Source organism: Penicillium odoratum (assembly GCF_028828045.1).
Source record: "Penicillium odoratum strain IBT 22623 chromosome Unknown utg000004l_segment0_segment0, whole genome shotgun sequence".
Classification (NCBI taxonomy): domain Eukaryota; kingdom Fungi; phylum Ascomycota; class Eurotiomycetes; order Eurotiales; family Aspergillaceae; genus Penicillium; species Penicillium odoratum.
In genome coordinates, this window is record NW_026643146.1 from 852,503 (window position 1) to 874,091 (window position 21,589).

Below are 21,589 nucleotides of genomic sequence, written 5' to 3' on the forward strand. Positions count from 1 at the left end.
TCGACATTCTTAATGCAACTTTATACAACATTTAATGCATGTGCAACCTGATCCCACATACCGATAGAAATCTGCGGCCCGCAGATAGCCGGATAAATAAAAACAAGCAAATTCCGCTAAACCGAGACGGTCTCCGTTGTGGATATCTGATGTAGCGTTGGAGAAAGTGTGCAGGTCGCCGATCTCGGAGTTGGCGGGGTCGAATGTCACCCGCATCCCATCTTTTTTAAAGCTCCCTTTCGAACCAATTGAGTGCTCTCCTATTTACAATTTCTATCTAACTAAATATGCCTGCCTTCAACGTCGTTGTTTTCGGTGGTGACCACTGTGGTCCCGATGTAAGTGACTTCCTTTAATTGTATCATGGATCTATCAAAAGCATTGAGACCAAAAGACTAACGAAGCTGAAAACACCAGGTTACCGCTGAGGCTGTCAAGGTGCGAAAGGCCTAATCAATATTCATGTTACAGGTCAATTCAGCCCCTAACCTTTTGTCTAGATCCTCCGCATTCTCGAGAAGCACCGTGATGTCACCTTTAACCTCCAGGACCACCTGCTCGGCGGCGTGAGTATATACGGAACCCGAAGAAGCAAGAACCTCAACTAATCTGAGCAGGCTTCCATTGATGCTACCGGAACTCCCCTGACCGATGAGGCTCTCAACGCCGCTAAGAACGCCGATGCCGTCCTTCTCGGTGCCATTGGTGGCCCGGTACGTTCTCAACCCTCCAAACCAACGCCACCCTGAGCTACCATTACGACCCCGAATACTGACAATATCTCCAACCAGAAATGGGGAACTGGCGCCGTCCGCCCTGAGCAGGGTATCCTCCGCCTCCGCAAAGAGATGGGCACATTCGGCAACCTGCGCCCCTGCAACTTCGCCGCCCCCTCCCTCGTCGAGAGCTCCCCCCTCAAGTCCGAAGTCTGCCGCGGCGTCGACTTCAACATCATCCGCGAGCTGACCGGCGGCATCTACTTCGGCGACCGCAAGGAGGATGACGGATCCGGCTTCGCCATGGACACCGAGCCCTACTCCCGCGCGGAGATCGAGCGCATTACCCGCCTCGCTGCGAACCTTGCTCTGCAGCACAACCCCCCTCTCCCTGTGACCAGTCTGGATAAGGCCAATGTGCTCGCTACCAGCCGTTTGTGGCGCAAGGTTGTCACTGAGGTTATGGCGAACGAGTTCCCGACCGTTCCTATTAGCCACCAGCTTATTGACTCTGCTGCTATGATTATGATCAAGAACCCCCGCCAGTTGAACGGTATTGTTGTTACTAGCAACCTGTTCGGTGATATTATTAGTGATGAGGCGAGTGTTATTCCTGGTTCGCTGGGTCTGCTGCCTAGTGCCAGTTTGACTGGTGTGCCTGATGGCAAGACCAAGGTTAACGGTATCTACGAGCCTATCCACGGTATGTATAACTTTCGACTTATATGCGTTTGTTTGAATACTGATTTCGTATCGCAGGTTCCGCTCCCGATATTGCCGGCAAGGGCATTGTTAACCCCGTCGCTGCTATTCTCTCTGTCGCTATGATGCTGCAGTACTCCTTCAACATGTTTGACGATGCTAAGATCATCGAGCAGGCTGTTAGCAACGTGATTGAGGCTGGTGTCCGCACCGGTGACATCGGTGGCAAGGCTACCACCACTGAGGTCGGTGATGCCGTCGCTGCTGAGCTGGCTAAGCTGCTTCAGTAAATATAAGTGAAGTTAGCTTTGCACTAGGAGTTTTCGGTACATGATATGACGAGTCTAGGAAAAAATTGAATACCCTTTGAAGCTTCTAGATGAATAATTGGTCGTTGATGTATATCAACCTGTATCGTATTCTTGGAGGAAAAAGCCTTTTAATATAGCAAATGATGGTAAAGCTAGTACGATTCAGGAATTCACAGAATAACCAATCCGGGCGTATTTCACCACTCTCGAGAGCGAAATGTCGCCTCGGTTCGATTCATATGCCGTCACGTCTAGTAATTCCCATGCGTCTGACCGTAAAAAAAACCTGGATTTGGGTATCTCGAAGCCAGAAAACTCCCCATATCAAAACTTAACGCCCAGGATGCCTAACTTAAGTCATTATCGAATAATAGGCTCGCCCATCCAATCCGGCTCGTCCAACCCAGAAGCCGCACCAAGTCGAGAAGTATCAAGATCCTCACTCGCCATGCCCGCAATACGCGCATGATGAGCATCACCAGGGAAGCTCCCACGCATAGACTGCCGTGCACTGTACCGACGATGATTACGATCCCGACCATCAGCAGATGCAGACGGAGCAGCAGCGACACGGCGACGACCCTCATCGCAAGCAAAGACCTGGAAGCCACGAACATGTGTATCTTTTCCATTTTGATGATTTTCCATAATTCGCACCTGGATCACCATAGCCTTGAGAACATTCCCACAGTACGGATCCAGTTCGTCGCCGATAGGATCCACACCGTCAAGAGCTTCCGTATCGGATGGTTCACTGTCTTGGCCATTATCGTGTTTCTGGGACTTGCGACGAGCGCTCTTAACTGCCCGATCTTTCTGCGATAGATTCTCTCGGACCCAGCCTCCGTTTCGTCCCCCGACACCTTCTAGCTGTATATCGACCCAGCCGCATGGTCCATCGCCTTCCCAGGTCGCGAACTCGACGAGGTCGTTTCCTCCCATGCCGGCTAGGAATATCATCTTCGTAGGGGTGTAGCTCTCATCAAGCTCGAAATCGAGGTATACGCGGAGTCGAACAACAGCGACGAGTTTGAAGAAGTGCAGCGTCAGTGTATGTGGCTGGGGGCCGTCTGATTGCCAATATTGTTGAGGGGAGGGGTTTCGGAGGGCTGCAACGCCGCAGCCGGGTTTCGACGTGGAGACAGTCCAGGAGGCGAGGGATGAGATCTCGCGGAGGTTGGGTGGCAGGGGCGACGGAGATCGTTCTGTTTCGCAAGTCAGTTGATGCGTTCTGGCATGCAATGCCTGTCACGGAGACTCGTACCTTGGTCGTGCATTTCTTCATCCCCCTCAAGATGGTCCTCCATGATATCCTCCTCGATCTCGTCTCCATCCATATCTGCAGTATCATCCATCTCTAGTTGATCCTCCCCCACCATTCCATCATCGTATTGCCCCAGTTCCGTGCCCGCATTGTCATCATAGTCGGCATCCTCAAACTGGTCCTCAACATCGACCAACTCAGGAGGAGGCTGTTGAGTTCTTCCCCGCCCAAAAATATTAAAAGGATTTGGGTATCCCGTTGGAGGCGCCATTACAGGCAACGGATCTGGAGTTATCTCATGGGGACCGGAGGAAGGTAGGAGTCGATGAGTTGGGTTGGTTGGGGTATGCCTTGAAGGAGGGGTTTGGAATTGGGTGCGGAGACTAGCCCCTTGCGGCAAATCATAAGGACTCTGTCGCCTAAGGTGTGGCATGATGAGAGGTCATTGGGAAACTTTGCGGGTAAAAGCATGTTTACAGTTGAATTCCCCTTTATGGATTAGCGTCTATGTTACCCGATAAACAAATTGGCCAGATGGCTTAGGGATAAAAATCGATTAGATTCATTGCTTTTCCAGGTTGAACTGGATATACTAATGAAGACTTTGAAGTTGCATCTTTGTCATGTTCATATACCCATTATTTCATGAACTGCAGAACGATGAGCGAGGAAGTTGAACATTGACACACCATACTGAACAATGAACTTACAGATGCTGCAGCCTGCAGAAGAGCTTTCATTGATGCATCCACGTCATTATCATCGATGCCGATTCCCCAAGAAGTGCAGGAAGTGATATCAGAACACTTGACCTAGGTGACAACCATGTCGCTCGACATGCCGCGATATCGTCTTAACTTGATAGCAGAATCAAATCCAATGATAGAAGTTTCATATTCAAGTACCTCGATGATAAGACCAATAGAGTGCAGAATCTCATTCAAGCAATCTATTGCACCATTGCCAATACCCTGGGTCCAGAATACTCTCCCATGAACTTCAAGGTGGCCAGTCAACGCCGTGATGAGCCCCCGTCCATCTCTTGGTGACGGATTCTCATGCTCTACAATGTTGTAGTCAGACATTGAAAGCTTCCTTGCTTCGGGTGCGGATACAGCCTTCGGGCCACAGTCTTCCTTTTGGCGTATGTAGGTTTCACTAAACATGCTTGCAGCCTTTGCCGGAGATAGAAGTCGCTCGATATGGTTAAAGCGGCCATAAAGTTTATCAGTGAACTCGACTATTAAACCCCGGGGCGGGTCGAGAGCAAGTTCCTGATTGATGATTTGTCGCGTATGCTGGTACGGATCGGATGATAGTATCTTGAAGATCGGCATTGTGTGGTCAACTTGAACATAAGAGAAAATGACATCAAGATGATTTCCAAATGCTGAAGATTCGAGATGAGCGATCTCTTTTCTAATTTACTCTCCCAGGCCTTCGTCATATCCCACCCTGATTACTTGCCATCGTCTTCATCCATTTTGATCAATCCGCCTCCCATGGATGTCACACATGAAGTTAAAATGACCTTGTCCTCCCCCAATTATGCGTCAAATTATAAAGCGAGACAGATATGGCAATTAATGCATAGCCTGCTGTCAAATTGGGTATGAAGAAGCAGATCGCTGTCAATATCGTACTCAACACTGCAGATCTCGACGCACAACGCCGAAACGGGTAATGTACTGTCATTTTTTATGGCCACTCTACATTGCCTATGTTTTATGATGTGTTGATATAGAGAAATCGAATCATTATTGAGAAAGTTTGTGGAACTCGAATCCAATTGATGATGACTGTTCAAACATTTGAAAGGATGGAGATAGAGGGTATAAAAAGGCAGACCGTACGCGGTATTATTTCCAACTAAAGCAGTCAAGAGTACTTTGAACTTACCCAAATATCTCATATCGAAACATTCTCCACAATATGCATCTTGCAGAGGTACCTTAGACCCGCTATCCACTTTAGAAGTCACAAGTACTTACTGATCTGCTCCCTATAGTATCTGTTCCGTCGGATCCACCAGCTCAACATAAGGGCTATATTCGGTGTACCGGGTGACTTCAACCTTACTGCACTTGATTATGTTGAGCCATGTGGCCTGGATTGGATTGGCAATGTCAATGAATTAAATGCTGGTACGTCAACCAAGTGCATCTTGAACTTAGCAGAATATCTAACAAATCCCAAGGATATGCCGCCGATGGATATGCACGCATCAAAGGAATATCAGCCATCGTCACTACCTTTGGAGTTGGCGAGCTCTCTGCTCTGAATGCTATTGCGGGTGCCTGTGCTGAGCTCGTTCCTGTTATCCACATTGTGGGATTCCCGTCATCCGCTGTTCAAGAAAAGAAGCTGCCTATCCACCATACGCTTGCCGATGGTGACTATGAATTGTTCATGAAGATGAGCGCACGGATTTCAAGCGCTGCTATTCTCTTGAAAGACCCAGTAGAAGCGACCAAGATGATTGACGAAACAATTGTTGAGTGCAACCGCTCTAGCAAACCTGTGTTTATTGGATTTCCAATGGATCTGGTGAAGGCAGAAATCGATCCGTCTCCGCTGGAAATACCTTTGTCGCTGCGTCACTTGCCATCTACCCCAACGCCCTTGGAAGAGACTGCAGTAACATGTATTCGTGAGCGGTTGATCAATGCTGAGAATCCAGTCATAATTGTGGACAGTCTTGCTGGCAGATATGAGGGTCTACATGCTACCAGGAATTTTGTCGAAAAGTCTAATATACCGTGTTTTGCCTTCCCAATGGCAAAAGGCATAATCAACGAAAGTCTATCCAACTTCCGTGGAATCTACGCCGGCAGTGTCTCCAATCCCGGTGTACAAGAGCAAGTCCAATCCAGTGACTTGATTCTTCTCATTGGACCTCGGCCTACAGACTTGAACACAGGCGCTTTCAAGAGTGACGTACCCGATGTAGAGACAATTATCTTTCATCGGGATATCGTGAAAGTGAAAGAAGAGACCTACCCCATAAGCTCAATGGAAAACGTTCTTAGGAAACTCTCGGAGGAAACTTCCGTCTCCGTGTCAAAAACCCCGTCAAACTCATCGGATGGCAGCCCATTGTCATGTCCAGCGAGCTCCGTCGGCGGCGCAAATCCTCCCAGTCTATCGATGGAAGAGTCAATTCAAGTATTCCAAGGTCAAAAAATAGACACGAACGCACCAGTGACCCAGGAATGGATGTGGGAGCGCATGAGTTCATGGCTCGAAGAAGACGACATCATCACAATGGACGTTGGTACATCAGCCTTTGGTGGACTATGGTGCCGACACCCACGAAGAGCCCAATCGCTCTTCCAGCTTCTCTGGTGCTCAATCGGATTTGCAGTTGGAGCGACAGTCGGAGCGGCAATCGCAGCGCGCGAACAGCTCAAGGCGTCCGAGACGAAAATGCGACGCACCATCTTGTTTACAGGAGATGGGAGCCTCCAAATGACAGCACAGGAGATCAGCACTCTAGTTCGACAAGAGCTCGGTGTGATTATCTTCGTCATTTGCAACGACGGGTATACTATTGAGCGTTTTATCAATGGTTGGAATAAGAGCTACAATGATGTCCAGCCTTGGGACTACGAACTCCTTCCTCAGGTGTTTAATCCCAAGCCTGATTTGTTGAAGACTTATAGCGTTCGCACGAGAGGCGAGTTGGAGACGCTTCTTAAGGATGATCTGTTTGGACCAGCTGAGAGCTTTGATGGGAAGTCTGAGCCTTTGCGACTTGTGGAAATTCATATGGATAAACATGATGCCCCCCGAGCAATCCCCGAGATGATTTCTGAACTTCACGGAAAAGTCGCTCACGAGAAGTGACTTGACCTAGGTGGTTTTGTTTCTATGAGCTTTTGTGCTTTTCTTTACTGATGTCCACTGTTGCGTTCGTGTTTTCGATGATCCTACGTTTTCTTTCGTGCTTTTTCTTCTGTCCCAAAAGCGAGGACTTATAGACGATCTCATATGGTATTGTCAAAGTACCCCGTTTCCACTACCTCTCTCCACTTTTAGTAACACTGCATTCTCCAATTTTGAAAGAGTCCGAGAAATTTGAGCAAACTACGCTTGTATTGGAACCTTGTAGATCAACCATGGAATATCAAATACAGCATGTTTCGTTCAGTGTTGTATAACCCTCCTTCAAGATGTTCTACGTCCTGATTACTTTGATCTACCAATTTAATCTTTCCATTTCTGCACTAAAGTCTGAAAGAGGCACAGGCTGCATGTACCTACTAGTAGGTAATGAAATCGAGATCGAGAAAGCCAGATGAGTAGGCGTGTCATTACTCTGATAGAATAGTGTATAGCCCCTTCTTCGGTGGTGATTATCTACACCTCGTCACTCAAAAAAAATGTCGCAGCAACAGGCTCCCCAACAGCTTCCACAATCGGAGTCAAGCTAAAGTTGAAGCGAGCATCACCGATTTCAGAGTAATAAGTGCCATCCAGCGCAGCTTTTGAAGGAGCATAACTGGCAGGCTGGTCAAACAGGTAGAAAGCGTAGGTGTGGTTGGTGCTATCCCGAGGACGGGGAGCAGTGTACGGCGCCAGACCAGCACTGGAGTTGACGAAGTTGCCGTCCTCGATGGTATAGTTTCCACCCCACCAATGGAGACGGGTGGTGGTATTCGGAGCGAGTCCGGGGACCAATGTGTCATAGTATGCTGCAGTAGTGACGTCGGAGTCTGGGATGTTAAGATCCATCATGAAGAGCATGTACTTGGTGTCTTTGCGCATTTTCTTGGTAGCAGGCCAGATGGCAGGTTGATCGCTGACGTCTGTTATTGGGTGTTAGCTGGTAATTGTATAATCGCAGAAAGGAGGTCGCTACCATTGGGGCTGATCCAGATTCCAGGGGTTATTGTTGCATTCTGATAGGCTGCGCCGAGGGCATGCTTAGTATGCGCATAGCTTCCGGGTGGTGTTTGTGCAAACGCTGTTGCGGCGAAGAGGAGAGAAATGACAGGGCGAAACATCTTGTCAACCTTGTCAAGATATTTTCAATTGCAAAAAAAATGTTCGAAACAAGAAAAGAGCCCATAGATTGAAGTAGGGATAAAGCGTGACGAATCCCTCGGGAGTTGAATTGTATGAAGGCTCCACTTGGTTCAAAAAAGGTAATCTTGTCCGATCTAATCTTGTCTAATCAATCCACCGAGATTAAAGGTCACCCACCAGAATATGTGGCGCGTCAAAGTGTAGATAAGATGATCAATAGTCAGTCTGTATAGCAGGGTAAGTACAACCCTATGTGTTGTTAAAGACCTGCCACATCAAGCCATCGAAATCTGGAATACCCGCAAAATCCATGAATCCACCAGACGTTGACTCGTCCAACCAGCTCGTTGGGTCTAAGTTGAAATCATAATCATCGACTGCGCTCGTAGTCGGGGCAATGTTAATGGCCGACTCCAAGGGGTCGAGATCTATCTCGATGTTTGTATTTTGATTCCGATCATTCCTCCCAATCGTAGAGAGGAAAGTAGTCTCTCCTTTCCTTGCCTTCGATGTCTCCAATCCCCGGCTTCTGACCAAGCGTTGAATTGTGGCATTCGATAAGTCTTGAATGCAATCTCTTGCTCGCTTGGCTTCTATCCAGTATTCCCCGATGCTACTTAGGATGTTCAAGCTAATCCAAGTATCCGCCACCACATCATCGATTTGCACCTGAGATGAAACTTGTGGCAGCCTGCATAGGCAATGTAACATTATCATGGTAGTCAGAAAGATGGAGTGAACAATGAGTCGACTATATATGAGCGCCTCTTGTCGGTAGAGCTCACCGAACCCCCTGAGAAGATCCACAGTGTGCTGGAAGCAACAGGAAAGCAGCTCTTCCGAGGGCTCCGGTATGCCAGGGCTAGGCCGCAAGAGAAGGATCATCATTTCGTGATACTTCGTCTCGCATATTTTCGCGATTGACTCCATGCCAGCAGTCTGGGGGATTTCAGATACCCACGCTTGAAGCCGATGGATCATTTCTCCTTGCCATTCATGAATGTTGGTAACCGGAGGATAGGCGTAATGGGGAGCATCCCTGCAAATGCTGTGCATGACATATTTTATCTCGGAATTGATGCGTGCCAATTTGAAGAGATGGATGGAGTATGTCACATGAGACGACGGTTTCTCGATCGCGCTTCCCTCGGGTGCGGACTGGCTGAGATCGGAGTCAGAAACATCCGATGGAAACTAGAATCGTGGTTGGTGAAAGTCAATTTATATGTGAAGAAAGATTCACTCACTCGCAGATCACATGCTTCATCGCGTACTCCAATTGGTCTTCCCATCATGGTCCCCAAGGTGCGATCAAAGCTGTAAACTACCCAGAAGATCCGGGTTCGCATTTCTTGCTGTAAGAATGAAATTGGAAACGTGGAAGATGTACGGACATCACGCTGAAGACCTAAGTCGATAAGCGCAGCAAGACATTGGTAATTAAGACTCCAGATATTCACTCCACACGAGGGGTTATGTAGCGCATAGACCATGAGAAGAAGCAAACTTTGAAGACCATCAAGAGAGCCCTCTGCGCAAGCCTTTTCAAAAAACTTTGTGGCTGCAGTGTAGTACCCCTCAGCAGGAAGTCGGATACGAAAACGTCTAGAGAGATCCGAGGCGGCGATAGCCAGTACCATGTTGACGTGAAAGGCGGCCATCGGATCAGAGCAGCCTCTTGTGGCATACATCTTCTCCACACGCTCCATATGAGAGGGTTCATGAAGGAATGGGTATAGGATGTGGATGAATGAGAAATATTTAGCGGATAATTCGACTGCGTCTTCTTTGCGAGTCGGTAATGGGGCTGGACTGTCAAAAAGCTCACTTGATAACGATAGTGGCTCATTCCTGCTGCTCTGACCCCTTGGAGGATTGGTTCGCCGACCGGTGCTGGAGAAAACAAGGTTTGCAAGAAAATAGCCACTAGAAGGACCAATATATCTCAGCTCACCACCAGCAGAAAGTGATACCAACCCGATTTCATGTGCTTGGTTTGCTTGTTCCGGCGGGTGAGAAACCACGGAAATCCCTGCAGGTTGTTCCTGTTGAGCTGGTGCTGCTGTGAGAGCTGAATGGAGATATTCGTGAGGGTGTTGTTTTTGGTGGGTTTCCTCCTGGGCCAGGGGAGGGCCATCCTCTAGGCATACATCGGTCTGCTCCTTGACCAATGATTCAAGCCATTGTACTCGTCTTTGCAGGTTTGCAATATAGCTAGAGTTTTGTGAGTCAATACTCCAATTGAACCTTATGACTGACATACGTTCGATTTACTTGTTGTTTCTCGTCATTAACGCATGGAACATTCGCCTTCTTGCACGCCGAGCACTGAGGCTGGTCCCCGTTACATCTGATCTTGCGTCTTTGGCAACGCCGACATGCCGCACGATTCCGACTCCGGTGTGGAGAATCCATAGTGGGTAGTATTAATTGATGTCTGCAAAAAAGATACAGAATAATTTTGAGGAACTTTCGGGGAATGAGAGTCACTCGATGGATGTTCGGATCGCTTCCGCCCCCACGGCAGTCATCCGTCAGATGACTAAACTGGACAAAATTGCCAAGGTTTCGAATTTTTGGATGTTATATAGATGGGATTATCATAGCATTGAATAAAACCTGTAACGAAGATTTCAAGTACTCAAGTGCTGTTACTTAACATTTGAAAATGTGGAAAATGAATGATTAGTCCAGTTGAAGCCTTTGCATACATTCTTTGTAACCCGTGGACCTTGAGGGTCGCAAATTATGGACCCAGAATTGTAATTCTAGATGTAAAATTTCCAGATCCATATCCGTGATTATTCGTGTACACTCAATGCGTTGGAAAATCCATGTCGGGATGATCCCGCTAAGCAGCGGATGGCCTCCGTTAATGGAACTATATAAGAGCATGATTTTCAACAACTTTCTGTGGTAAATTCAATTTATTTCAAAAAATGACTATCGCTCATATTGGTAAGACCTGCCCTACCTATTTGCAATGACACAAGCTGATGAAGCATAGTTTTGTTCAAGTTTCGGATAGAGGTGGCAAAGGAGATCCGGGATAAATTTCTCTCGGAGATTAAGACTCTCAAGTTATTATCCTGTGTGAAAAATCAGAGACTCATTGTTGGAGGGCCCTCAATTACCAAACCGGCCGAGAAAAGCAAAGGCTTCCAGTACGCTCTCGTGAGCTATCACGAGGACCGCGCAGCACTGGATGAATATCAAGCAAGCAGTGAACACAAAAGGTAAAAGACACTCTTAATTTGATATCATCAGCCTTGAAATGGGGATTGCTGATACTGGATTTTAGAGTCACAACTGCCTATTTTATTCCATATAAAGAAGATTTCGTTCGATTTGATTTCGAAGTGGATGAAGTGGATGAAGTGGATGAGCCACTGCTTGGTCTTGGAGGAACTGTTGAATTAGGATAGTTAAAATAAGGAGAATGTACGAGAAGGAGAAAACAGATATAATATCTATTGATATGTATTGGCTCAATAACATTTGGAAACACAGCAATGCTATTAGTACTAAAATCTGTAAGAAACAAATTCCGCCACCCTAAGCTATATTCCTGAATTTCGATCGCATTTTGAACTCCTATGAACTATGGCCACTTCTCTTGTAGCTTCGGAAACAGAAAAACAAGCTGAACGAGAGACTAATGTTAGCACAATGGTCTTGAGGGGTCTCTGAGGCAGTAGCTTACTTAAAGAGGCCCATTGATTAAGAATCACCTAGATTGATGGGATGCCGTTTCGGATGGGATGCCGTCTCTGGCCCCTTTTTACGCCCACCTAGCCGATACTATCAGGACTCAGAAGTCCACGGGTGGTATACAAATGTTTGATCCCTGGGTGTGTTCTGAGTTGAAGGACTCTGAAGTGACGGTCCCGGCCGGTAAGACTGAGGAAGTTGAGCACAGACGGCCTGATTAGGGTCGGATTGCAACGGAACCGGAGGATAAGGTGCATCGGGCATTTGCAGGCTCGATGCGCTGGTCGGACTGCCAAGGCTGATATGAGGAGCGCCAGGGAGGGAAGGGGGCACCAGACGTGAGCCTTGGTGTAGCCGCCCGTCGATCACATAGGGCTCCATCCGAGTTGAAGATTCTTGATCAGAACAATCCCCGAGTGAGCGTGATCGCGTACCGCTATAAGGTTGCCAGTTATTTCCATGAAGTGAGCGCATTGAGGCAGCGAGTGAGAGTGTAGAGGGAGCTCGATGTATATCCGATGCCTGATGAGACGAACCAGCGAATTGCAGCGGGATAGCTGGGCTACTTGACGAGGCACTGGCTGTCTTCACTGGCACCTCATCCACTGGCCAGCCACCTCGATAAGAGCCAACGTGCTCGGCCTTGTACAAGCCCGGCCTTCCAGTAAAGGCAGCCAATTCCTCTCTCAAGACACGGACTTCCTCTTCTAGAGCCGCGTTATGCTGCATCAACTCGTCGTATCGATCGTACCGCGGCCGCATTCCAGCAACCTGTGCTTCCAGCATAGCAACATGCTGCTGGAGCTGCTCGGTATTTTCCTTTGCTCGTTGACGTATAGACCGCTGTGCTTCTCTGTCGTTGGCACGTTTTCGTTCAAGCTGTTCCGTAGATAGAGCAGAGACCTTCCTAGCTCCTGGGCGAGCTTCACGCTTTCTCAGTGATTTATTCTCCTTGTTACTGCTATCCATAATGTTCCGAGGCCTCGGGGTTACCAGACGAGACCTGAGATGACGTAGGAACCTGTCTTTTGTCCAAAAATAATGCTGGAAGCAGGGGATATCGGTGACCATGAGCCCTGCACCAGTCACTTGACGTGGTGAACTAACCATCAAAGGCAGTGGAAAGTTGAAGTACTTAGGGTTTGGGTACGCTTGGTTGGGTACTTTCGGTGGGGCAGAGCTTGTTATCGTGGTAGAGCAGGGGGGTAGGGCATGGCCCAAGATGTGGGAGAAAAATGGAGGGAAAACTGCGTGAACATGGAAAGTTCGATGGAAAGGAAAATATGCAGGGAATCGAGCTGCTTAATAAAGTCCCCCGTCACTTAGTGTGCAAGAATTACGTGCCCTTCTCCGGATCGTCGCTAGCATCAAAATCAGGCCCCAACGAGGGAAAATCTCCCGGCAATATGGTAATGGCGTAGACCAGGCTCCGAGCGGGCCAATAGATGTACGTTTACTGGACGAACTGTGTGGGTACTTAGAAGCCATCGAGATAGCGTCTGGCTTTTAAGTCTTGTTTCTTTTTTTGATTCGTTCATTTTTCCGTCGAAGCGCTGTTGGCCAAGGCCCATCAGTTGGTCAATAAATTGAACCATAACGGCCTTCATATTAGCGACTAACCACCCAACACCAAACTATCTAGGTAGTTGTTGGTGATGGAACATGCTCAATGCATATCCAGATTCACAGCGCCTGCATGGGCGCTTCGACTTTCTTAGATTACCGGATTGATAAATACATCACTAAAGGTAGGTCTGGAAGAGGATACAGATGGCTAATCATGGGCGATGAAACCGCAAGGCTCTCGGGACTTCAGCCTCCTAACTTTCGAGCTACTTTCAGAATTAACGTCTTTTTACTCCAAATTTCTGTCGGGGACTATGGATATGATGTCCCCAAACTTCCAAGCCTAGAATCTCACCCAAACGCCATTTCTAGATAGGTCCTAAGTCTCCAAAGTAAAATCCGGTGGGATTGATAACAGAAATAATTGGGGGGTTTTGGCCCCCATATTCACTTTACGAATGCCCAGTTATGATGGCACAATTTTCGAGTCAGTCATGCGGGAATCACCGGCTAATTGTACGCTTAGGGTATAGACCATATTACTAGAGCCCCAGAATACTGAGGAGTGATTAATTTATGATGGAAGCTACCATTTACGTCTTGGTTTTACTTGAACCTAATATTTGCGATTTTGCTTGCTCTAGATCTCGATCATTCGACGCGGATCGATCGATCGTGGAGGAGCTATACAATATGACAAGTTCGATCTTCTAGGTTACCGACATATCACATTCTACCGTACTTAGGTATACAACGGCTTTCTCAAGCACGTATATCGAAATCCTTGACAAGCAATAACATCGAAAGTTTCCTGCCCCATATTACCGATCGGATCCACACTAGCTCCTAACCCAATCATACGAACGTTAACTCGTCCGTGCGTGAATCCAAACATCTCTCGCAAGTTGTCTAGGCGGCTAGGCCGGCGGTATTTGGCGTGTGTCGATAATATCGGTTAAAGCACCAATCCTGCACACTTTTTATTCAATTAGGATGGCGAAGTGAAATAATCCTGTCAGTAATAAACAGACGGAAATCGTATGCGGAGATCATATTCAAGCCTTATCCCTCCAAATGCCGGGATTTGGTTGTTGGAGTGACTAAATTGAAGATTATGCACGTCGCCCGGGATCCATTGATAATATATTACTAAATGAAATTCTATAGAAAGGACAGGGGACATGAAGTAATTGGAGGTAAGGATTAAGGATCTCGTTGCATCAGGTGATTGAATGCCACGTTGTTTTCTCCGGGAGATCGAATTGACTCCCGCACACTCCACCACCCATGCTCGAAACTTGGCGTTAGCGGATTGATCCTCCATCAAAAAAGGGCACTTTAAGCGAGTCTGATCTTCGGGGTTCGCGACAATCCCAAGTTATTCCTCAAATGGATCCAGACTATAAAGCTCGGAAAGAGGCGTTCGTCTCGAACCTGACAGGGAGTGATATTCAGGATATCAACTTGGTCTCACTTGTTGCACCGGTACAATCTCCTTGGTGATCTGACATTTGGTCAATTCTAACCAGACATTGATTGATAGGCTTCCGTCTTTCTCTGGTCCGCTCTCCAGTCGCGCCTGTCCTACTTCTCGCCCTACGGTCCAGTCGCCTTGTTGACTGATTTCATCCTTAACGTACTGGCCATTCTATTCGCTACCACTGCCTATTCCTCCGCACCGCTCCTGCTGAACATCTTCCTAATTACACCCGCTGTCCTACTCTTCCTCACTCAACCACCCGTGCGCTCTCCGCAAAAAGCCAAACCGCCCCGCAAACAAAATGACATCAATGCCGGAGCTCAGGATGAAGCCGAGTCGCTACCGATACACCCTTTCCTGACAACATATCGAGCTGCCATGATGATTATCACTTGTATTGCAATTCTTGCGGTCGACTTCCGCGCGTTCCCCCGCCGGTTCGCTAAGGTCGAGAATTGGGGTACCTCGCTGATGGATCTGGGTGTGGGCTCATTTGTCTTCTCTGCCGGTGTAGTGTCTGCGCGCGCGGTTCTCAAGAGCCGAGCCTCCAAATCACCCAAGGCGGCTCTACTTGGGAGACTTGCTGGCTCCGTGCGTCACTCGATTCCTTTGCTTGTGCTGGGTTTGATCCGGCTGTGGAGTGTTAAGGGGCTAGACTATGCCGAACACGTCACCGAATACGGCGTACACTGGAATTTTTTCTTCACGCTGGGCTTGTTGCCGCCATTTGTGGAGATTTTCGATACTTTGACTGTCTTGATCCCCTCTTATGAAGCATTGGCTCTCGGGATTATGGTCCTGTACCAAGTGGTCCTTGAGTCAACAGAGCTCAAAAGTTACATTCTGATCTCCCCCCGTGGCTCGGATCTGCTATCCAAGAACCGTGAAGGCATCTTCTCATTCCTGGGATATTTGGCTATCTTTATTGCGGGCCGAGGCGCGGGAATTCGTATTATTCCCCGAGGCACATCTTCATCCAAGTCACCACACCAGGCAAGGAAGTCCGTCTTGGTCAGCCTTGGTCTACAGGTACTCTTCTGGTCAACTCTCTTTTTCTTCAATTCTTACTACGCGTTCGGCTACGGTGCCAATATAGTGGTATCGCGCCGACTCGCCAACATGCCATATGTGCTGTGGGTTGCAGCCTTCAACTGTGCGCAACTCCTCTTATTCTGCCTGATCGAAACTGTCCTTTTCCCGGCTATTCACCGGTCATCAGGCAAGACAGGCGAGGAGGATCGAACATCATTTGGAACCAGTCGCATCTTGCATGCCTTCAATCATGGAGGGCTGGCTATCTTTTTGATGGCCAATCTGCTAACTGGTGTGGTTAATCTGAGTATCCCCACGTTAGACATCAACACGCCGCAAGCGATGATCATCCTGGTCATATATGGGGCGATTCTGACCGCGATTGCGCTTGGAATGGACAAGGCGAATATCAAGCTGCGATTGTAAATGTACTTTTAATTTATTTTAATTAGACTAAATCAGGCAAAAAGTCTTGTAGATCATAGATTGCATCAGCTGATGCTCTTTCACGTGGGGCCTCGGAATATGAGATCATTGTCTCAAAAGCTTCGAACTCCGCATTCAAACTCGCCGGACAACCTCTCCTGGCTATGCAAAGATGCCTTCTGAAAATCGCTCATTTTTGAATTATCCCCCAGCTATTGAGGGACCACCTGTACCCTACAAATACGAGGACCAGTCAATTCCCGTATTCCGTGGGACACCTCTGGTGATCGGTGCGACACTGTGAGTCGCTAATGGAGCTTCCCTCATTTCCCCGATAGCTTGTCACATACTCATACTTCTCCCTTGACCTAGCATCCATAATATCGGTTTCATTCAAAGTCACTTCTGGCGAAATGCGGGCTTTGGCGTCATCCGCGAGATACCTCACCTCCACCATTATGCCGGACGCTCCGACCCAAGCGTGATTCCTGTTGAGAAGGGAACCCCAACCGATGTACCAACCCCGGAGATTGCGAAGAGAAAAGGGAGCAAGGGATACTACACGTCGGCCGATTATCATGAGCTTTATGTTTCGGGCGCGCTAACTCCGACTGGGGTCGTAGAGGCGCTGCTGCCTCTGATTCGTCGCGATGTCACGCCCCCGGGCAAACATTCGACCGCGTTCCTTGAATCACAGGTGGAAATAATACGCGACGCCGCAAAGGAATCTACAAAGCGTTATAAGGAGGGCAAACAGCTTGGGCCTCTCGACGGTGTGCCTGTTGCAATCAAAGATGAGGTCCACCTTAAAGGCTATAAGCGAACTCTAGGTACCAAATTAGATTTCAAGGCTGGCAACGATGGCACCTCTTGGTGCGTCCAGAAATGGCAAGACGCGGGTGCTATTGTGATTGGTAAGACCAATATGCACGAGTTAGGTCTAGGTGAGTATACGAGAATCAATTTGCCGTCCCAGTATCACAGTTGACCAAACCAGATACGACGAATAACAACCCCAACTTTGGCACCCCGAAGAATCCTCACAACCAGAATTACTACTGTGGTGGTTCTTCTGGAGGTTCTGGATATGCTGTCGCAGCAGGTCTGGTACCCATTGCACTTGGCGCAGACGGCGGAGGCTCAATCCGCATTCCATCGTCATTCTGCGGAATTTGGGGACTGAAGACTACACATGGCCGTGTATCCGGGGCCCCATCCCTGAGCCTTGCACCAACTGTGGGTGTTCTAGGGCCTATGGCATCTAGTATTGATGATTTAGCCGTTGCCTATCGCATCATGGCAGCGCCCGCTCCTGAATCGGAGGATTCAACCTCCTCGCTATTCTCTCAACCAGTACCACCGCCTGCGGACCGGAAACGAAACAAAATTATTGGTATCTACCGTGACTGGATTGACCGGGCAGAACCTGCAGTTCGTGAAGTCTTTGACAGGTCGCTTGACTACTACCGCCAAAACGGATACAGCGTTGTTGACATCACGATTCCTTACCTCCCAGAAGGCCAAAAAGCCCATGTCTTGACCATCATGGCAGATATTGCATCAGGTGTCACTACTAGCCAGATCCGACACCTCACCGCTCCCAACAAAGTCCTTGTATCAATGGGCATGTACCAAATTACCGCACAGGATCTGCTCGCATCTCAGCGCCTCCGTAATCTTCTCATGACCCATCTTTCATATCTCTTCCAAAAGCACCCTGGCCTACTGATCCTTACTCCAACCACTCCCATCCCGGGATGGAACATTCAAGGAGGTGACGCGGACCTGCAACGCGGTGTATCAGACGGCGGAATGTCCGTACGGAACATGGAGTATGTATGGCTAGCAAACTTCACTGGATGTCCCTCAATCAACTGCCCCGCTGGGTACGACCGCGACACTGGCGTGCCTATCGGCATTATGGCGATGAGCGACTGGGGCACCGAGGAGGATCTGATTGACTTTGCACGCGATGGAGAGGCTATCTTGGATTTACCTGCCAACCGACCACCGGCTGCAAGCGATTCGGATGCGGCTCTGAATGGGCTGCGTATTCCAGCGGCTGCTGGTTCGATTTGGGAGGATGTTATTGCTAAATCTACCGAAGCCCAGTCGGCATAAGGTGCCAGGACTTTGTCTTGTTTAATTTTGATACCTTTTCACTTCAATCATGTAAAAGTTTCGTGGCTTCGTGGATACTTGAGGAACAAACTTTTGAATTACACTGGGCGTGGAAATGTCCTGAGACGTTGCAGCGAATATTCATCTCATCATCCAAATGTCCTTGATCATTGATATCAATTCCATCACCTTAGTGTTTCACAATGGTGAAAAAGTGCGCATAACTTTTTTCAATTGATGTTTATCGCATATAATGGGAAGTCTTAGGCGTGTGGCACCGAGCGTACATGTATTGTATATTACTTGTTTGGGCCGGAGTCCGGTAAGATTGCCCCACCAGCTATCGTTATCATCCTTTTAGTTGCCATTCTTATCGAGGCAAATAAAGAAGCATAAAATATCCCCCTTTAGAATCGCCAGCTGCGCCCCCAATCACATCGCTCCCAAAAGCACCTCTAACCCCCCAAATACCTCTTTTCAACCCTCTCTCAAGCACAGAATGACGAAAAAAACTTCAAATCTCGTGCTTCCCCGTCCTGGGACAAGAGAAGCTAAAGAAGCCCCAATCAAAGCACCATCCGAAGCAACTTTCACCTCAACATTCGGCAGCCTCCTACCAAAGGCCACATACCTAGAGACCTCAAATGGTCGAGCAGCATATTACTCCCTGCTACCAAGCTGCACCTCAAGTCCTGAGCCAGCGAATATTTCCCGTGTACTACTAATACACGGGGTTCAAACACCCGCAATTGGTCTCCAGCCACTAGCCACAGCGCTATCTGCGCGCTTCCCGTCCGCACACTGCGTGCTAGTAGACCTATGGGGTCACGGGTTAACAGATACGCCAGTTCTAGCGCACACGCCAGAGCTGTTCCATGAGTTGCTGTTAGCTCTAATGCAGGAATTGGGATGGGAGGATGCGCATTTAGTTGGGTATTCGTTTGGCGGATCGACGACTGCGTCGTTTGTGGCGCGGTATGCTGAGCGTGTGAGTTCGATGGTCTTGGTTGCTCCTGCTGGATTGGTGCGTTCGGGACAGTTTGATGAGGTGCAACGGGGATATTTGCGGGGTGGGGAGGGGGTGGAAGAGAAGGCGCAGGAGTGGATTGTTGAGTGGTTGGAGGGTGGGGTGTTGGTTGTTCCTCAGGATTGGGAGGAGAGGGTTGCAAGAGGGGAGGTTGTTGCCGAGGCGGTACGAGAGTGGGAGGTTCGAGTGCATGAGGGGCATTTGGCTAGTGTCGTGGGAATTGTTCGGGATGGCGGGGTTTTCGATAAACATGACGCTTTTGCGGAGGCGGCGAAAATGAATACGCCAGGCCTTTGTATCTTAGGGGAGTTGGATGATCTGTGTACTGTGCAGGATCTGGCTGATGTTGGCATGGAGAATGTTGCCGTTGTTCCGCAGGTTGGACATGGAGTTGTTAGACAACGAGTGCCAGAGGTCGCTGGTCTCATTGAGCACTTTTGGCGTTGTCTTTAGATGCCTTAAAATATATGCATAGATTGACCCTCATACATGCATCTTTCAGCTTGGAAGTAATCAGGTTGAATCAGCGGGTTCTATCGTTTATTCCCTGTAAACATAAATTTCTTAAAACCTATGACCACAATATGAGAGTCATGATAGCAATATGCCACCTATCCATCAAACCCGGGTTCAGGAATGAACATAAATGTGCCGCGCTCACAGAACGCCGAAGGCCGATGAAACCAAACACCCCGAAGCCGAACCCAAATGCACTTCATCAACATGAGATAGCCTCCGATGGACTCGGGAGGAAGAACCTACAACCCAGTCTGATCAGGTTGCTGTGAGCATTAAGCTCTTCTATAATGCGCGTGCCGGGATTTATACCATCTTTGAGTAGCTCCTTGATATGGATGATATAAATAGACAACTCAGCCAGGGGAGGAGTCTCGATATCAGCCCAGCGAGTGGGATCCGGGGGATCAAACTCCTCAAACATGTACAGATCGCCAAGTCCATCAAGGGGTTCACTGTATCTCGACGAGGTAGAGCGGGGTTTACTGCCCGAAGAGCTCTGGGTACGCTTGAAGCGAGCATTATTATCATAAACAGCTTGTTCACCCAATCCGGGGCGCTTGCGCTTGCGTTCCACTCCACCGGACTGATTATCACTCAAGACTAGATCAGCCAACACTGTAAGCTCTGCAACAAGGTGGCGCGGGCACATATGACCATAAAGGTATGCATCATCCACACTATCAGTGTAAGAGCACTCAATGAAAATGGCGCGGAGTTTTCCATTGGCAATTTTGGGAGCCGCGGTTTCCCAGACACGTCGATTCCGTGGCTCAAGGGAGATTGAGTCCGGTTCAACGTCGCCAAATACGATGATTTCATTTCCACTTTCATGATCACGGAGGAAGAAAGCAGAACTTTCAACGGACGATAGCATAGGCTCGCCGGGCATGAGGCCAGGTGAACGAGCTGGAGAATAGAATCTAGGCCGAATTTAGCATGGCTGGCAGAAGTTCGCTTTGGTTCGAAACTTACCCTCCCTCAGTAGACTGGTCCACAGATATCGCTCTTGGACGCAGGTGCCTTGAATCCCCAGAGAGGAAGACAGAACTTGTAGCACGTTGATGGTTTCCACTTTCCGGGTGATAGCGCTGCTTGCACCGGCCGTGACTGACACTCAGACATTTAGTCACAATGCCTTGACAGGCGCGGACGTAGCCTCTGCTTTCTCCATTACCAAATCGAGGATTTCCACCCTCAACCAAGCGCTGGTATGTCAGCAGACCAGCACCACCATCTTCATCTGACAAATTGGGCCATATAACATCATTGAACACGTGGTTCTTGATAGCAGCCAACACAGACGGCAGAGCCGCAACCGGCTTTGGCCCACTTCCCGCCTCAATGATCGGCGTGTTGATTGCCAGGCCTGAAACATGATCCAGGTGGGGATGAGTGATAAGGAAAGCGCCAATAATTTCCTGAAAGATATATGCGGCGTTGGCCTCGGCGGTCATGCTGGGTAGTTTCAGACCCTTAAAGGGACCCTCTTTGAGAATAGGTTTGGCGCGGCTATTCTTCGAGTTCAAGAAATGTGGTTCCAATATGCGGATAATTCCAGCCAGCATAGTCCCTGCATCAACAGCAACAATCGATCCAGGAGACCAATTTGTGGACTTTGATCGTATGAGAAGGCCAGTAGTCTTATCTTCGCGTGGTCCACCAGTGGGGCCCTAGACGCGGTCTGGT

General features: G+C 48.5%; 12 protein-coding genes across 12 annotated transcripts; 6 read left to right on the forward strand and 6 right to left on the reverse strand.

The window, feature by feature from the left end:
- Positions 1–287: 287 nt before the first annotated feature.
- Positions 288–1,708, forward strand: leu2A (3-isopropylmalate dehydrogenase LEU2; the record flags this gene model as incomplete). Its single annotated transcript, XM_057138504.1, has 6 exons — positions 288–338; positions 418–438; positions 501–566; positions 618–713; positions 792–1,419; positions 1,476–1,708. The coding sequence occupies 6 exons, from the start codon at positions 288–290 to the stop codon at positions 1,706–1,708; spliced, it is 1,095 nt and encodes a 364-aa protein (XP_056996711.1).
- Positions 1,709–2,089: 381 nt separating this feature from the next.
- On the reverse strand, positions 2,090–3,426 carry N7520_004571 (anaphase promoting complex subunit DOC1; the record flags this gene model as incomplete). Its single annotated transcript, XM_057138505.1, has 2 exons — positions 2,090–2,934; positions 2,994–3,426. The coding sequence occupies 2 exons, from the start codon at positions 3,424–3,426 to the stop codon at positions 2,090–2,092; spliced, it is 1,278 nt and encodes a 425-aa protein (XP_056996712.1).
- A 379-nt stretch (positions 3,427–3,805) lies between these two features.
- Positions 3,806–4,330, reverse strand: N7520_004572 (2-isopropylmalate synthase; the record flags this gene model as incomplete). The annotated part of the gene is made up of 1 exon (XM_057138506.1): positions 3,806–4,330. One exon carries the CDS (start codon positions 4,328–4,330, stop codon positions 3,806–3,808), a length of 525 nt encoding a protein of 174 aa, XP_056996713.1.
- A 595-nt stretch (positions 4,331–4,925) lies between these two features.
- Positions 4,926–6,839, forward strand: N7520_004573 (alpha-keto acid decarboxylase family protein; the record flags this gene model as incomplete). Its single annotated transcript, XM_057138507.1, has 3 exons — positions 4,926–4,940; positions 5,002–5,137; positions 5,191–6,839. 3 exons carry the CDS (start codon positions 4,926–4,928, stop codon positions 6,837–6,839), a joined length of 1,800 nt encoding a protein of 599 aa, XP_056996714.1.
- Positions 6,840–7,352: 513 nt separating this feature from the next.
- On the reverse strand, positions 7,353–7,999 carry N7520_004574 (mitochondrial 54S ribosomal protein mL38; the record flags this gene model as incomplete). The annotated part of the gene is made up of 2 exons (XM_057138508.1): positions 7,353–7,801; positions 7,855–7,999. 2 exons carry the CDS (start codon positions 7,997–7,999, stop codon positions 7,353–7,355), a joined length of 594 nt encoding a protein of 197 aa, XP_056996715.1.
- A 271-nt stretch (positions 8,000–8,270) lies between these two features.
- Positions 8,271–10,552, reverse strand: N7520_004575 (Zn(II)2Cys6 transcription factor domain-containing protein; the record flags this gene model as incomplete). Its single annotated transcript, XM_057138509.1, has 4 exons — positions 8,271–9,215; positions 9,269–10,235; positions 10,285–10,458; positions 10,512–10,552. The coding sequence occupies 4 exons, from the start codon at positions 10,550–10,552 to the stop codon at positions 8,271–8,273; spliced, it is 2,127 nt and encodes a 708-aa protein (XP_056996716.1).
- A 472-nt stretch (positions 10,553–11,024) lies between these two features.
- N7520_004576 (Dabb family protein) lies at positions 11,025–11,446 on the forward strand (the record flags this gene model as incomplete). Its single annotated transcript, XM_057138510.1, has 2 exons — positions 11,025–11,257; positions 11,323–11,446. Coding segments are annotated over 2 exons (357 nt in total), but the record flags the coding sequence as incomplete, so codon positions are not given.
- Positions 11,447–11,825: 379 nt separating this feature from the next.
- Positions 11,826–12,701, reverse strand: N7520_004577 (bZIP transcription factor; the record flags this gene model as incomplete). The annotated part of the gene is made up of 1 exon (XM_057138511.1): positions 11,826–12,701. The coding sequence occupies one exon, from the start codon at positions 12,699–12,701 to the stop codon at positions 11,826–11,828; it is 876 nt and encodes a 291-aa protein (XP_056996718.1).
- Positions 12,702–14,687: 1,986 nt separating this feature from the next.
- On the forward strand, positions 14,688–16,236 carry gwt1 (putative GPI anchor biosynthesis protein Gwt1; the record flags this gene model as incomplete). The annotated part of the gene is made up of 2 exons (XM_057138512.1): positions 14,688–14,783; positions 14,842–16,236. 2 exons carry the CDS (start codon positions 14,688–14,690, stop codon positions 16,234–16,236), a joined length of 1,491 nt encoding a protein of 496 aa, XP_056996719.1.
- Positions 16,237–16,408: 172 nt separating this feature from the next.
- N7520_004579 (amidase) lies at positions 16,409–18,357 on the forward strand (the record flags this gene model as incomplete). Its single annotated transcript, XM_057138513.1, has 3 exons — positions 16,409–16,536; positions 16,609–17,150; positions 17,213–18,357. 3 exons carry the CDS (start codon positions 16,409–16,411, stop codon positions 18,355–18,357), a joined length of 1,815 nt encoding a protein of 604 aa, XP_056996720.1.
- Positions 18,358–18,856: 499 nt separating this feature from the next.
- N7520_004580 (alpha/beta fold hydrolase) lies at positions 18,857–19,837 on the forward strand (the record flags this gene model as incomplete). The annotated part of the gene is made up of 1 exon (XM_057138514.1): positions 18,857–19,837. One exon carries the CDS (start codon positions 18,857–18,859, stop codon positions 19,835–19,837), a length of 981 nt encoding a protein of 326 aa, XP_056996721.1.
- A 265-nt stretch (positions 19,838–20,102) lies between these two features.
- Positions 20,103–21,468, reverse strand: pdeA (3',5'-cyclic-nucleotide phosphodiesterase PDE1; the record flags this gene model as incomplete). The annotated part of the gene is made up of 2 exons (XM_057138515.1): positions 20,103–20,823; positions 20,876–21,468. The coding sequence occupies 2 exons, from the start codon at positions 21,466–21,468 to the stop codon at positions 20,103–20,105; spliced, it is 1,314 nt and encodes a 437-aa protein (XP_056996722.1).
- Between the last annotated feature and the right edge of the window lie 121 nt (positions 21,469–21,589).